General features: G+C 45.5%; 1 protein-coding gene across 2 annotated transcripts; it reads left to right on the top strand.

The window, feature by feature from the left end:
• The first annotated feature begins 2,626 nt into the window (after positions 1-2,626).
• Positions 2,627-16,022, top strand: C1GALT1C1 (C1GALT1 specific chaperone 1). Of its 2 annotated transcripts, none has more exons than XM_044268425.1 (2): positions 2,627-2,708; positions 13,336-16,022. In XM_044268425.1, the coding sequence occupies exon 2, from the start codon at positions 13,341-13,343 to the stop codon at positions 14,292-14,294; it is 954 nt and encodes a 317-aa protein (XP_044124360.1). In that variant the 5' UTR covers positions 2,627-2,708; positions 13,336-13,340; the 3' UTR covers positions 14,295-16,022. The 2 variants fall into 2 exon arrangements, with proteins under 2 accessions (XP_044124360.1, XP_044124362.1); XM_044268427.1 differs by lacking the exon at positions 2,627-2,708 and adding an exon at positions 10,909-10,923.
• The last annotated feature ends 516 nt before the right edge of the window (positions 16,023-16,538 follow it).

Raw genomic sequence — 16,538 nt, 5'->3', positions numbered from 1 at the left:
GTGTTACCTCCTAGTGAGATTTATGTTATACAAAAAACTTTTTGAGCCTATTATTTTTAACTTTACTAATAAAAGTATGTTTTACAGTTTCCCATTACTTAATCTACTATAATTTACATATTGGGTACCATATATACAGTACAGACCAAAAGTTTGGACACCTTCTCATTTAAAGAGTTTTCTTTATTTTCATGACTATGAAAATTGTAGATTCACACTGAAAGGATCAAAACTATGAATTAACACATGTGGAATTATATACATAACAAAAAAGTGTGAAACAACTGAAAATATGTCATATTCTAGGTTCTTCAAAGTAGCCACCTTTTGCTTTGATTACTGCTTTGCACACTCTTGGCATTCTCTTGATGAGCTTCAAAAGGTAGTCACCTGAAATGGTTTTCACTTCACAGGTGTGCCCTGTCAGGTTTAATAAGTGGGATTTCTTGCCTTATAAATGGGGTTGGGACCATCAGTTGCGTTGTGGAGAAGTCAGGTGGATACACAGCTGATAGTCCTACTGAATAGACTGTTCGAATTTTTATTATGGCAAGAAAAAAGCAGCTAAGTAAAGAAAAACGAGTGGCCATAATTACTTTAAGAAATGAAGGTCAGTCAGTTCGAAAAATTGGGAAAACTTTGAAAGTGTCCCCAAGTGCAGTCACAAAAACCATCAAGCGCTACAAAGAAACTGGCTCACATGTGGACCGCCCCAGGAAAGGAAGACCAAGAGTTACCTCTGTTGCGGAGGATAAGTTCATCCGAGTCACCAGCCTCAGAAATCGCAGGTTAACAGCAGCTCAGATTAGAGACCAGGTCAATACCACACAGAGTTCTAGCAGCAGACACATCTCTAGAACAACTGTTAAGAGGAGACTGTGTGAATCAGGCCTTCATGGTAGAATATCTGCTAGGAAACCACTGCTAAGGACAGGCAACAAGCAAAAGAGACTTGTTTGGGCTAAAGAACACAAGGAATGGACATTAGACCAGTGGAAATCTGTGCTTTGGTCTGAGGAGTCCTAATTTGAGATCTTTGGTTCCATCCACCGTGTCTTTGTGCGACGCAGAAAAGGTGAACGGATGGACTCTACATGCCTGGTTTCCACCGTGAAGCATGGAGGAGGAGGTGTGATGGTGTGGGGGTGCTTTGCTGGTGACACTGTTGGGGATTTATTCAAAATTGAAGGCATACTGAACCAGCATGGCTCCCACAGCATCTTGCAGCGGCATGCTATTCCATCCGGTTTGCGTTTAGTTGGACCATCATTTATTTTTCAACAGGACAATGACCCCAAACACACCTCCAGGCTGTGTAAGGGCTATTTGACCATGAAGGAGAGTGATGGGGTGCTGCGCCAGATGACCTGGCCTCCACAGTCACCGGACCTGAACCCAATCGAGATGGTTTGGGGTGAGCTGCACCGCAGAGTGAAGGCAAAAGGGCCAACAAGTGCTAAGCATCTCTGGGAACTCCTTCAAGACTGTTGGAAGACCATTTCAGGTGACTACCTCTTGAAGCTCATCAAGAGAATGCCAAGAGTGTGCAAAGCAGTAATCAAAGCAAAAGGTGGCTACTTTGAAGAACCTAGAATATGACATATTTTCAGTTGTTTAACACTTGTTTATGTATATAATTCCACATGTGTTAATTCATAGTTTTGATGCCTTCAGTGTGAATCTACAATTTTCATAGTCATGAAAATAAAGAAAACTCTTTAAATGAGAAGGTGTGTCCAAACTTTTGCTCTGTACTGTAGAGATATATATATATATATATATATATATATATATATTTATATATATATATATATATTAAATTTGTGTGACCAGCTTTAAACCTAGGTTAAGTTTAAACACTATGGTTCGTCTACCCTTGATCTTGGCCAAAAAAGTGGAGTTGGAAAACCTCCATATAACCATACTTTCCAACTTTTTGAATGGTCAAGGACGGACACTTATGGTTCATTGTGTGAAAGATCCATTTTCCCTGCATTTTTATGCACTTCATTACTTTTTCTTTGCACCAACGCACTAAACCTATCTGGATACAGAAATGTCTAAATTCCAAATTGCATCAAATAATGCAATAATATACAAGGTGGGCTCTAATATACAGATAGGAACCAGACACTCAATACTGAAAATGTGTTACTGGAAATCTATACCTCAGATCAAAAAGAGAGACATTAAGGAATCAGAGGGACATGGGTTAAAAGTAGGGACTGTCCCTCTGAAAGAAGGACACTTGGGAGGACTTCTATAACCCAATAGGTCATATGCGGTTCTTGTCCTGAAGATACATCAGAGCAGTAGCCCATAGCAACCAATCAAATCACAGCTTTCATTTTCCAATTTGCACTTGAATTAGAAAAGCTAGAATCTGATTGGTTGCGCTTAATCTTCCGCTTCATACATTCGCGCCAGGAGTCAGATAACCTCCCTTTTACTGGTCTCATGCTCTTCACCGTGTCATTCAGTAGTGTCTAAATCCCAAGCGCTGTAATCTCCTCCAGCGGTTTTTGTTGTTGTTGCCAGGAGCAAACATGGCGGCAGCCGGTCCTACAAGTTAGAGCAGTGACACGTCATGGCTGTACACGTGACTCTTGTCACCTGCGCAAGAAGGCGGAAATACAGGATCCGGGGTAGCAGGCGTTAGGGAGTGTGGTCGAGCTAGTCGCTAGGATCGCTGTGCCTGGAGCGGCGGGGTGAGTGCGGGGGCTCCTTCCAGATTAACCCCTTCTTCTGCGTTGTGTACATGTAGATCGGTATTCTGATCTCGTCGTCCATACAGACCCAGTGTGATTGCTGTGGTGTCTTCTTGGTGACCATGTCAGCACATTTCTCATCATATTCAGGAAGGATCAGGGATCGCTGATTGTGGTGGTCCTTATGCGACAGTCTGATGAGGTGGGATGTATATTAGGGTACACTACAGGGTCAGTCCTGGAAGCCTTATGTCTCTGGCATAGGCAGCGAGAGCTCTTGGTGCATACATAACGAGGTGTGAACAGAGATCAAGTCATTGAGCTTTCATCTGCATGAGGTTAAAGGGGTTTCATGGGACTAGCCAATTGGTTGTGGGGTCTGCCTCCTGCCGATCAGCAGAGCGATAGGGCTGAAGTACCAAACACGCGTCAGCCGCACTGAGCTGTGTACTGCTGATCACTGATAGCCTTGGCGGGGGCAGATCACTAGTGACCAAAGTGATGCTGATCCTTTACTCCCCTAGCGGTGGATGTCAGGGGACTATTGGGGTCTACTCCTGCATACTTGAACTCGATCGTTGGGTACCTTACGAAATTAGACTATGCTCACAGGACGTCCAGTCGCCTGACCCGGTGCAAATGGCAGCTGTTAGCCGGACAAAAAACCATTGCGTTTATGCCAGAAAGCGGACGGATCACCGCTGGACCTTATGGCAGTCATTTGGGATCCGGTGGGGAAGTAGAGGATCTGACAAGCTGCTCTGTGCCGGAACAGCCTGTCGGATTTCATAACGGAGATGTGAACAAGGTCTTATAATTATATTTCATTTAGAACCTGTTTACTGTTGCATTTGGAATCCAGTAGCCTGATCCAGCTGGGGATCAGGCTGGCGGAGCCCACTATATCCAGTGTTACCGGATACAACCATGACTATAATGGGATCCGGCTGAAGAAAAAACATTGCATGCAGCGTTTTTTGTCCGACTGAATCCCGGCATATTTGCCAGGGATCTACGGAACTCCACCAGATCCCATTATAGTCAATGGGTATATGGCAGTATATGGTCGTATCCGGTAGTGCCTGATATGGTGAGGTCAGGGATCCTGAGTCGGAGCGGGCTACCGGAATCCAAACAGAACAGTGGAAACTGCTCCTGTATGGACGGAAGCTGAATAGATGGCGACCAGGGTCCATAGCGACCAGCTCTCATAGTAGTTAGGTAAATCAAACAACGGACAGGTGTGTTGTTGACATTGAAAGAAAGCAGCCATGTTCTAAGGTTATGCGTTTTCGAGGGACCGCGCGTTCCCTATCCAGAAGGTTGCACCTCTTCAATCTCGGAACATCCAATACTTAAGACCCAGGCAAGTTATTCGGTCCGACTGTCGCCAACCAGGGCTCCTATGGGATGTCAGAAAATACGCAAATAGTGAAGCAGTGCTAGAAAGGTCGGCGTATAAAAAGGTTTATTATACTCACAAAATGTGAGATAAAACAAGCAGTCAGAGCTGTCTTTACAATTCTGCCCGACCTGGGTTTCGCTTCATGCTTCATCTGGACCCCCCTGACGAAGCGTGGAGTGAAACCCGGGTCGGAACGTGAGGTCCCTCAAACGCATGTTCTAAACTGTGACCTCTACCCATTTTACATTTGGGAATCGCTGTGACTTACCATTGCCATACGTATTGGAACAGTTTTTTCTATATGTTCTTCTAAGGGCCCTTGCACCCGATCGTATGCCCTCTGAGACATGCAGTCCGTGAGCGGGCCATATGTCCCGGAGCGACATTGATCGTGCACACGGGAGTATGTAGCGTCATAGATTACAATCGTGCTGTGCACGTCGGGCCGCCCGCTGGACGATTGGCCTGCACGCATATGATTTTATGAGTGCGGGACAACAGCCCCGCGGGCGGCCGACATGCACAGCATGATTGTAATCTATGACTCTGTGTACTCCCGTGCGCATGATCAATGTCGCTCTGGGACATATGGCCCGCTCACGGACTGTATGTCTCAGAGGGCATATGGTCGTGTGCAAGGGCCCAAACCCTGCACAACCCTATTTCAGTTTAATCCAGTTTTAACATATATTTTAAAAGGGGTTCTGCAATTTGTTTAAACTGATGATCTATCCTCTGGATAGATCATCAGCATCTGATCGGTGGGGGTCCGACACCCAGGACCCCCGCTGATCAGCTGTTTGAGAAGGCCGCGGTGCTGCTGGAGCGCCACTGCCTTCTCAAACAGCTGACCAGCAGGGGTCCCGGGTGTCGGACCCCCACCGATCAGAGGGTAAATCATTAGTTTAAACAAACTGCAGAACCCCTTTAAGGAAATGCAATTCTGTAAGATATGACAGAACATGGATGGCATTCGTGTGGTGGCAGTGGTTTTCATGGACCCAGAGACTTCAGTGGGTGTGTTTGGGACACGTCACAGACCTAATAGAGCAGTGGAGTCAGTGGAAAGTCTCTCATGTGTACAGAAACACACTAATATCAACGGGTACGTGTCCGGAGCATGTGTTACACGTTACTATCTGACTAGACTACATAGAGCTTTGGTGTGACCTATATGTAATGCTTGTAACTTGAGTCATAAAATGCGTTGTATATCCTTCATTGTAGAAATCAGATTTAGGTGTCCTTAAAGGGATTCTCTGGGAATAAGTTAGAATGGCTGCCAGCCACCTGATCTAGAATGTGAGCAGGGCTGGTTGCCTCTACTTGCAGAGCTGCCTGGGAGGGTCCACATTACACTCAGACTCCTGTATATTGGTGAGTGTTCCTGTCAGGCTGCTCAGCCATGATGGCACATACTAGGCAGGATCACATTATTATCTATTGTAGAGGAGTGTAGGGTGTAGTAAGGCCCCTCACCCCCTAGTCTGCAAGTGAAGACAAACCAGTCCTGCTCACATTCTAAAAATACTATAAAATACAAGAAACTATAAAAATGTGATAAGCCATAAAACTACAGTGGATTTTCCAAACACCCCCACAGCGGCACGACAGGAGGATACCCTGCCTCCCCAGGGACAGGAAACAACGTGGAGATCTTTAAATACTCCCCTCCCCTTACCTGCTCCAGTTGTTTCCTGTCCCTCTGGGAGCAAGACGTGGAGTTCTCTTCGCTGGTGGGATTTCTTTCGCCCATCAGCAGGATCGCCGGCAGGTCGTTAGGGGAGCAGGATCGCGGGACTGCGGTGCGGTTCTCCCTGTCTCCCAGGCACAAGTCCTCCGGTGGAGGCAGCCCCGGGCAGCGCTTCCTCGCTGATATCGCGAGAAGGAAGCCACAGGATCGCGGGTCACGTGAGCGGGAGCTCACAAGCGCGGGAGTTAGACGTCACTTCCCTGCGCAGATTTCAAAAAAACGGCGGGAATCGGCGGTGTCCTAAGAACAGCCTGCAGCATGTCGGCATCAGGAGAGGACGCAATGCGCAGACCCTCGGATCCTTCCAAGACCGGCAGCCCGGTAAGCTACCCTCCTCTGGAGGGAAATGAGGAATGTATATTGCCTGTGATTCACTGTGGGGTTTAGGTTTTCTGACCTTCTGCACTGGATAAGGGACTGCCTCTCCCTTTCTACAGACTAGGCAGCCCCCCTTTTTTTATTAAACAAATTTTCTGACTTATATCTAATATAGGTCAGGGAAATTCAGAAATCTGAGGCCCAGCGTGTCAAAAAGTGTTCCATTTGCAAAAAGGCCCTACCGTCAGGGTATAAAAAAGCCCTTTGTACCAAGTGTTTGGAAAAGATTGTGGCAGAAGAGTCTCCTTCCTTATTGGATAATATTAGAAATATTATTAAGGATGAAGTAAGCAGCGCTGTGGATCAAAGACTAGCTGCTACGTCCCAGAAGCCTTCTACTTCTATGGCTGAGATGCCTGCGACTTTAGAGGCAGAATATCAGGAAGTGGATCTTGATGAAGGGGAACTCTCAGAGTCTGAACCTCTTTCCTCTGAAGATGAGTCCGGGAAGCCTCTTTGTTCCATTGAGGAGACCGAAGTATTATTAAAGACCATTAGGGCAACTCTAAACCTAGAGGAGTCTAAACCGTCCAAAACTATACAAGATTTAATGTTTAAGGGCTTAGGAGAAAAAAGGAAGAGGGTGTTCCCCCTCCACTCTAATATTACAAAGTTAATTAATAAGGAGTGGACCGATGTGGAAAAGAGACCAAGCGTATCTAGGGTCCTAAAAAGAAAATATCCCTTTGCTGAGGAAGATACGTCCTCTTGGGACAAGTGTCCTAAGGTGGATGCCCCCGTAGCAAAGATTACAAAAAAGTCAGCCTTACCCTTTGAGGATTTAGGTCTCTTAAAAGACCCAATGGATAAGAGAAGCGAGGCCCTACTAAAAAAATCTTGGGAGGCTTCCATGTCCATCCTTAGACCTAGCGTGGCCGCTACATATACAGCCAGGTCCATGTCTATCTGGTTAAACCAGCTGGAGGAGCACCTAGTATCAGGAACCCCTAGAGAGGATATTTTAGCTTCTCTTCCAGTTCTTAAACAGGCGGCAAAATTTTTGGCCGATGCTTCGGTCGACTCTATTAAGTTAGCAGCCAGGTCAGCGGCCCTCTCAAACTCTACCAGAAGGGCAGTATGGCTTAGGTCCTGGTCAGGTGATGCGGCATCCAAAAACAAACTCTGCGGCATCCCCTGCGAAGGTGATAGGGTGTTCGGATCAGTACTGGACGACATCCTTGATAAAGCCACAGACAGAAAGAAGGGGTTTCCTTCGGAACAAAAGAATTTTCGTCAGAGACGGTTTTTTCCCACATCTAGGGGCAGACAGGACCAAAAGAGAAGGGATTTTTCCCCCCGGTGGCGTTCGGGAAGAGGAAGAGGTCGAGGGTTTTTATTCAACCCCTCTGACTCCTCCCAAAGGTCATCAAAGCAATGACGCCAGATGCAGGGTAGGAGGAAGGCTGAAGTACTTCCTTCCAGCCTGGGAGAATATCTCCAATTCCCCATGGGTTTTGGACGTAGTCTCCTCAGGCCTAAAGTTGGAGTTTTCCACTTTTCCCCAGGAGGTGTTCCACATCACCAAAAAAGCCGGTCCAGTCCAAGCTCTAATACTAGATCAGGTAAAAATCCTTTTACAAAAAGAAGCCATAGCGTCAGTTCCCCTAGCAGAACAGGGAACAGGTTATTATTCCCCCTTATTTTTAGTCAAAAAGCCGAACGGCTCATACAGAGCCATTATAAACCTAAAGGGACTGAACCAACATCTACTCTACAAACGGTTCAAGATGGAGAGCATAAAATCCACTATAGGTCTGTTACAGAGAAACACCTTTATGGCAACCCTAGACCTTACCGACGCGTACTACCACATTCCAATCTGCAGAGAGCATCAGAAATTCCTAAGATTTTCAGTACAGCGGGGTTCGGTGGTACTCCATTATCAATTCCAGGTCCTCCCCTTCGACATTACGTCAGCACCAAGAGTCTTCTCCAAAGTGATGGCAGAGGTGATAGCAGATCTTCATCTAAGGGGCATATTAGTTGTGCCGTACTTAGACGACTTCCTTATAGCCGCTGCATCAAAAAGTCTCCTATTAGAACAGATAGAAATAGTGAAGCAGAGCCTAACAGACCTGGGGTAGCTAATAAACATAGAAAAGTCAGACCTCCAGCCCGAAAAAAGGAAGATCTTTTTAGGAATGCTGCTGGATTCAGGCCTCATGAGGACCTTCCTCCCACAGGAAAAAGTCCAGACTATCAAGCAGGAATTTACGCTGTTCCGCAGCAGATCAAGAGTGACAATCAGGTCAATAATGAAAATCTTGGGTCTAATGTCCTCAGCTATCCCAGCAGTAAAGTGGGCTCAGGCTCACTCAAGAACCCTCCAGGCTTTCATGCTCAGGGAATGGGACAAGAGCAAAGCTTCTCTAGAACGGAGAGTAAGAGTCCCTCAATATGTAAGAGACTCCGTAAATTGGTGGTTGATCAACCAAAACCTAAACACAGGCGTCCCGTGGCAGCAAACAGATGTGGTCACTATCACTACAGACGCCAGCAAGAATGGTTGGGGGGCCTTTTCAGACAGGTCCGTAATACAAGGGGGCTGGCAAGAAAATCAGATCCTAGCCTCTTCCAACCTGAAGGAGTTAGGGGCAGTATGGGAGGCCTTGAAGGCCCTTCACTCAGAAGTCCACGGGAAAGAAGTGAGAATACTCTCAGACAACACCACAGCGGTGGCCTATCTGAACAGACAAGGGGGCACAAGAAGCCCATCCTTGGCAAGGGTCTCAAGAGAGATTTTCCAGTGGGCGGAAAGAAACATACTATCAATATCGGCAGTTCACATAAGGGGAGAAGACAATACAGTGGCGGATTTTCTCAGCAGAGATGTCTTGAAAGAAGGGGAATGGTCCTTAAACCCAAGGATATTCCATCGGATAGCACAAACATGGTTCCTTCCAGAAATAGATCTGTTTGCCACGCGTCAAAACAGACAAGTAGAGAAGTTCGGCTCTCTGGCTTATTCAGATCACCCTCTTATAGTGGACTCTCTCTCCCACCCATGGCCAAGAGTAAACCTGTATGCCTTCCCTCCCTTTGCGTTAATCCCCAAGGTGCTGCAAAAGGTACTTCAGGAGAACCACAATCTGATCCTGATTGCTCCTTACTGGCCCAAGAGGTCATGGTTCCCTCTCCTAGTGAGGATGTCAGCAGGAGACGTGTGGCATCTACCAAACATCCCGGATCTCCTTCACCAGGGCCCAGTATGGCATCCCAAGACAACACAACTTCAGTTGACAGCATGGAGACTGAGCGGGAAATATTAAAAGGAAAGGGCCTCTCGGACGCGGTAATTTCCACAATTCTTTTTAGTCGCAAAAAGGTGACTTCGAGGATCTATGACAGGATCTGGCAGTCTTTCAGAAGATTTACAGGGGGGGATACCAGAGGTCCCCTTGTAGTCACTAAGGTCCTAGAATTCCTCCAGTCAGGTCTTCAGAAGGGGCTAAGAGTAAGCACTATAAAGGTCCATATATCAGCCTTGAGTGCCTTACTTGATATAAAATTAGCAGACATAGACCTTGTTAAGAGATTTGTGAAAGGAGCTCGGAGAAAACAGCCAATAGTGAGGTCCACTGTCCCTCCTTGGGACTTAAATCTAGTTCTAGCAGCCTTATCAGACAACCCTTTTGAGCCCTTATCTGAGATATCTCTAAAGATGCTTACCTTTAAAACAGTTTTCTTAATAGCCATCACCTCGGCTAGGAGGGTGGGGGAGATACAGGCTTTCTCGTGCAGGCCCCCGTATCTGTCCATCAAGGATGATAGGATAGTACTGAGACATTCTCCCTCTTTTTTACCCAAGGTGGTCTCTAAGTTCCACTGTCTTCAGGAAGTGTCCCTCCCTTCCTTTGGATCCCCATCAGGCAGTCAGGAACAAAGACGCTTCCATAACCTGGATGTAAGAAGAGCCGTTCTTACCTACCTAAAGGCTACAGAAGATCTCAGGAAGACGGACAGACTATTTGTTCAGTTTGCAGGCCCAAATAAGGGAAACGCGGCAAGCAAAGCATCCGTTAGTCGATGGATTAGATCGACAATCTTGGCTTGTTATGACTTAAGGGAGGTTCCTCCCCCGGCAGGCTTAAAAGCCCATTCAACCCGATCTGTAGCAGCCTCTTGGGCTGAATCAGCGGAGGTTCCGTTAGAACAAATTTGCCAGGCAGCCACCTGGTCGTCACCTTCTACTTTCTTTAGACATTATCAGTTAGATGTGTTGAAGAACAGGGAATTATCATTTGCTCGCAGAGTGTTATCTGCTGTTGTCCCCCCCTGATATGGGATTCCTATGTTATTCCTCCTGTCGTGCCGCTGTGGGGGTGTTTGGAAAGATTTCAATTACTTACCGGTAATTGGTTTTTCCTCTAGCCCCCACAGCGGCACGGGGAATTTCCCTCCCAATGATTATTCTAACTTTTATTTAAAAAAAAAAAAAAGAAAAAGGATGAAAGAAGGAAAAAGTTGTTATGTCTTTCTTGGAGAGTATCCTTGTCTAATTCTCAAATATACATAAAGATTAATTTTGTTGCATCCATTACAGAGTTTTCTCGGTTATTTACTGGAGCAGGTAAGGGGAGGGGAGTATTTAAAGATCTCCACGTTGTTTCCTGTCCCTGGGGAGGCAGGGTATCCTCCTGTCGTGCCGCTGTGGGGGCTAGAGGAAAAACCAATTACCGGTAAGTAATTGAAATCTTCCCCCCCCCCCCCCCCCCCCCCCCAGTTCCTCCCCATCTGTAATTGTTTTCCAGCTTCCTACTACATTATGTAAAATAATAAATGGTGCCTTTAGAAAGTCCAACTTATCCAGCCAAAAAAATAAAACAAGCCCTGATACAGCTATTCCAAAGGAAAGATCAAAAAGTTATGGCTCCTGTAAGGCAGGGAGTAAAAAACTAAAATGAAAATTGGCTGGGTCCTCAAGGGGTTAGTCAACTCCAAAATCATAGCACGTAGGATAGGTGCCCACGAAATCTGGTGGTTTATGCAAATGAGGATTTGGGTGCACCGGGGCAGAGCTGCTCTGTTCAGCGCACCTGGTTTTCCCCGAGTCTTTGTTACCTGCTCCGATAGCTTAGGGACTGTTAATGCGACAAGAGGGCAGACACTGGGCGACAAATCGGTGGTGCACCAACAGCAGATGTCAGGTAGACGAGGATCAACAGCTGGATTCAACATTCTTGGGCAGAGAAGACCCTATCAGAGAAGTCTTACTTCCATCTCCCTACTGAGAACAGATTCAGGCTTGGCGCAAATTATAGGAGGGGAGGGGGCTTTGGTACAGGAAGAGATACGGTGAAATGGATGGTTTCTGACCACACCTGTCATCGCAAAAGTGGAGTAATAAAACATAAATAAAAACATGTTTGACTCTGCAAAATTGCTACTATGCTACTTGAGGTAAGGAAACCACTTGAGCCCTTAGTATTTGCACCTTGTCTCGGGGAGGACGTAGTTGCACAACTTTCTGTATCTTGCCAACCTGAGCCCTTTGGACTATGATTTGGTGAGGTTTAAGATAGTGAGGAGACCACTGAATTTGGGATGGCCAACCTGCGGCCCTCCAGCTGTTGCAAAACTTCAACTCCCAACCGGGCCTAATAGCTGTAGGCTGTCCAGGCAAGCTGGGAATTGTAGTTTTGCAAAAGCTGGAGGGCCGCAGGTTGGGCATCCCTGGCCTTGGGTATAATATGGGGCTGTGTTGGTTTCTAAAGCCAAGAACATAAAAGGTTTATTCTATGGCAGGCTAACAACTCGTGCCATATAGCTAATAAGAAGAGGCAGACAGGTCAGTAAACTATGCTTGATAACTTGATCTAATAATGATTTCCTTTGTTCATAAAATATTAAGCAGGCTTGTGTAATATTTACCAAGGACTGGAGACTGAAAATAACCTCAGTTTGTCTCTACAACAGGATGTTGATGTGTAGGATGTTGGCATTCAGCATGCTATATAGTCCGATTTAATTCATGGGCATTTTTATTTTATTTTAATTTTTTTAAGTGTTATAACTAAAAAAGAAGCATTACTCTCCTCTACCGATTTCCCCAGCTGCTGCTGTTCCCTGTTGTTCTCCTCTGTCCTGTCTTGTCCCGACACACCGGAAAAGCCCACTTAGCCAATCTCTGACCTTAATGGTGACCCGCCTCATACAGTGACTGGCTGTAGGACTTTACCAGCATGTCCAGTACAGCAATCCAAGACAGGAAATGTATAGCAGCAGGAAACTGCAGTGGAGTGGGATTGGTGGAGGTGAGTAATGTTTATTTTTATTTCTAACCCTTTCTGACCTATTTTTATTATATCTCCCTTTTTAAACCCCTTTTAAAGGGAGCCTGTCATCAGAACTATTGACATGTTCCCACTGTTCAAGCTGACAGATTTCAGAAACTGTATTTGGTGAATTTTAAAATTGGGGTGTTTGTGTTAAAAATCCACTTTTAAAATGTATCTGACGTCACAAAAATGTAGCTCAGGTAGTCACTGGGGCGTACTGCTGGATGAGAAGGGTCACAGTGTTTTCTCCTCTATGCCACTTATCTTGCTCTCGGAGACCTCACCGGTCTTCCTGACATCGGCACCTTGCAGTGTGAAAGACCTTGCAGAAGGCCTTGTTCTGTCACCAGGATCCTGACGTGATCTGAGTTGTGTACAGCTTGGCTTCAAGCGCTCACTGCGCATGTCTAGGATATGCAGGGACCACTGTCAGTTGAGGTCAGGATTCTGGCCACAGAACGAGGTCTTCTGCGGCTGTGTGTGATTTTGCACTGCCAGATGCTGACATCCGGAAGCCAGGACAGGTCTGTGGGAGCAAGTTGGGTGCGAGGAGATGACTGTGATAGGCCTTATCCAGCAGTATGCCCCAGTGACTCCTTGAGCTATGGCTTCATGACGTCGGGGTGTTGGTGTGAAAAATCCACTCTTAAAATGTACCTAATTGTGAAATTCAACAAAACCAATTTCTGAAAGCTAGCAGCTTGAACAGAGGGAACATGTCCGTAGTTTTAATCAGCCCGATCTTTGATGACAGGTTCCCTTTTAATTATTTGACAGATATCAGTCCGTTAATAGATGTTATTTGTGTTATAGGAAAGATGATTTCAGAAGGTGGTTCGTTTTTACGGGGCCTGTTAATAGGAGGTGCATTTTGTCTAGTGGTAACTCTTCTTGGACACATAAAGTTGGGTCATGAAGTTGCCACCCCCCATGAGCACCATCACATCCAGGCACCTAAGAAGGAGGAAGTTTCCAAGCTTTCAGAGGCAGAACAAGTAGAGTTGAGTCAGAGCATGCGGGTCTACTGCATTATCCTTGTCAAGCCAAAAGACCTGAGCCTTTGGGCTGCTGTCAGAACCACATGGAGCAAGCACTGTGACCAGGCTGACTACTACAGCTCCGAACAGGTTAAAGTCTTTGAGTCCATCAACATTGAGAGCAGCGACATGTGGACTATGATGCGGAAAGCTATCCAAATGGCACATGAGAAACATAAACTTGAGTATAACTGGTTTTTCATCACTCAACCCTCCACTTTTGCCATCATTGAAAATCTAAAGTATTTTCTGTTGAAGAAGGACCCTTTAGAACCTTTCTACATTGGGCATACTGAGAAAGATGGAGATTTAGACTATGTTGATTTAGCCGGTGGCATTGTGCTCAGTATTGGGTCAGTGAATCGTCTTATCAGCGTCATGAATGAACCAGATAAGTGTCCAGAAACAGGTGGTATAATATGGAAGGTCTCCGGAGATAAGCAATTGGCCATGTGCCTAAAGTACAAAGGAGTGTTTGCGGAAAACGCAGAAGACTCCGAGGGTAAGAATGTCTTCAACACCAAATCTGTTGGGACCTTGATTAAAGAAGCCATGGCGAATGATCCTCAAAAAGTGGTTGAAGGCTGTTGCTCAGACATGGCGATCACGTTCAATGGACTCTCTCCAAACCACATGCAGGTTATGATGTACGGCGTGTACAGGCTACGGGCTTATGGGCACAGCTTTAATGATGCGCTGGTGTTCTCGCCACCTCCAGACTCTGATAACGACTGAGGTGTCACAAGTCTTCTATACAGTAAACCATTAAGTACACTGTAACGTATGTGTGTTGACCTCTACAGACCAGGACCTTGGAAGAAACAAATTGCACGTATGGTGGCTATATTTATTTCTGTGAAGGAGACCATGACTGGGAGGTAGAACCGGATCCGTGTACATGTGTAATTTAGTTTTTCTGTACAGTATAGAAGCTTCAGTCAGGACTTCCAGATACTACTTTTATGGCAACTGATTTTACACGGTGATGACTTTTGCACTCAAATTCTATTTTTCTACTTCTCAGAGAACTGGGCTGATACTTTCTGCTTCTTCTTGTACAATTCTTCAGGGTGCTCCCTATGGGAGAGTGTAAATGATCTGACTTCTGTCTGTCACCTACATCATGACGGGTGATGTTGCCAAATGACATTCCCTGACTACCACACGGCTCCAACTCCATTACCTCATCCACTTAACGCTACTTGTGAACCATCTCCAGTGATATGCTTCTAGTATTTTTAGAAGATGTCTCAGTACCTCAGGTGTTTTCCCAGTAAGACAACTTGTCTACTAGCCACAAGATAGACTGGGTACTGGCTGATCATGAGAACTGCTGCCCGTGCTCCCTGTTTGAACGGAGTGTCAGACACTCCTCTCCATTCAACTCTTTGGGACTACTAGAGATGGCTCAGTAGATGTACCCATCTATCTCCAGTAGCCCCATAGAGCTGAATGGGGACATCGGGGCATATGCGTGACCGCCACTCCATTGACATAGGAGAGCACCGGACCCCATTGTTGTGATTGGCAGGATCCCAGCGATCAGAGCCCGACGATCGTATGCTCTACCCTGTAGATACCGGATAAGTTGTCTTAATGGGACAACCCCTTTTAATAAGAATCCACCCCGAGTCCACCTCCTGTAGGATGCATGGTGGATATGTTATATGGGGGAGGGCATTATGGCAATGTGTCTTTATTTTTTTGCTGCACCATGGTCTTTTGCTGCTGGCAGCTTTCCAGGCAGAACTGGATTCCTCTGGTTCTGAAGCTCCTTTTCTTAGAGCTCTACATTGTATTGTCCCTCTGTTATTACTCCCGAAAATGTAAAAAAATTGACAACTAGGTGTCACAATTTAGTTTAAGAAGGGATGTGCCTACTAAGTCTGATACCGGAACTGGAGGAGATGCTTCAGGAGAATGGCAATACATAGGCCGGGTTCACATTCTTCTGATCCATCATACAGGCCTTTTTTTCTATTTTTTTCTTTTTTTTTTTCTGTTCTTCTGACGGATCAGAACGATGGAAAAATAAATAATGTTGACCCGGCCTTAGTTGTTGTCAACATATTTGTATGTTTCCAGGAGGAACAGTACAATGCAGGGTTCTTAGAATACAACACTTCTGAGTTTATTACATGTCGGGAGAGGTGAGGGATCCTCTATCGGTGAGAGCTTTTATATTAAAGAGGTCCCCCAGGATAAATGAATTCTGCTAACATCTGCGGCAGATACTTTCCGAGCTGAGATCATTGTACTGCAGTAGTTTGCTCACGCTGTATGGTAATGGCCGATCTGTATGCATTGAACTCTATGTACACAGTGCATTTGATTGTGTGCAAACAGAAGCAGCCACCGCTCCCAAGATCTCTGCCGGAAATAATTTTTTTTTTTTTTTGTAATCTGATGAATTCAAGGGAGTCTGTCAAAAATGTTGATTATTATAAAAAAAATTTGCAGTGTTTTTATTGGTGGTTTTAATGGGGTGTGCAGATGTTATTTTAAAGTCTGCAGTGAGATATAGAAGTCAAGTGTCTTTGTACTTTTTTATTTTATTATTTTTTTCTTTTCTTCTCGTTTTGGTATTGTGTTTTATTTTGATTTTTATTTGTATTTTTTTTCCCCATATGTATTTAAACACGACTAGAAAAACACCAGAAAAAGTTGTGATAACTACAACTTACGGTAACTAGCCCCCCCCTGTTCTTTTTTTTTTTTTTTTTTTTTTTTTTTTTTTACAGAAAATATAAGATGCAGTAGGGCGGGGATCAGGAACCTTCGACACTCCAGCTGCTGTGAAACTACAACTACCAACATGCTCGGCTGCTCTTCTAACTCCCGTAGAAGTGAATGGAGCAGTCTGGGGTGCTGTAATTTCGGAACACCTGGAGCGCCGGCGATTGCTGATCCCTGGAGTAGGGCCTGTGCATACCTTTTGTAGACATGTCCCTGTGGAAGAACACAAGGAGAACTTGAAGT

This window comes from Bufo gargarizans, chromosome 9 (genome assembly GCF_014858855.1).
Source record: "Bufo gargarizans isolate SCDJY-AF-19 chromosome 9, ASM1485885v1, whole genome shotgun sequence".
Taxonomy (NCBI): Eukaryota; Metazoa; Chordata; class Amphibia; order Anura; family Bufonidae; genus Bufo; species Bufo gargarizans.
The sequence above is the reverse complement of the archived record's forward strand: the minus strand, read 5'-3'. Positions and strand labels throughout refer to the sequence as shown.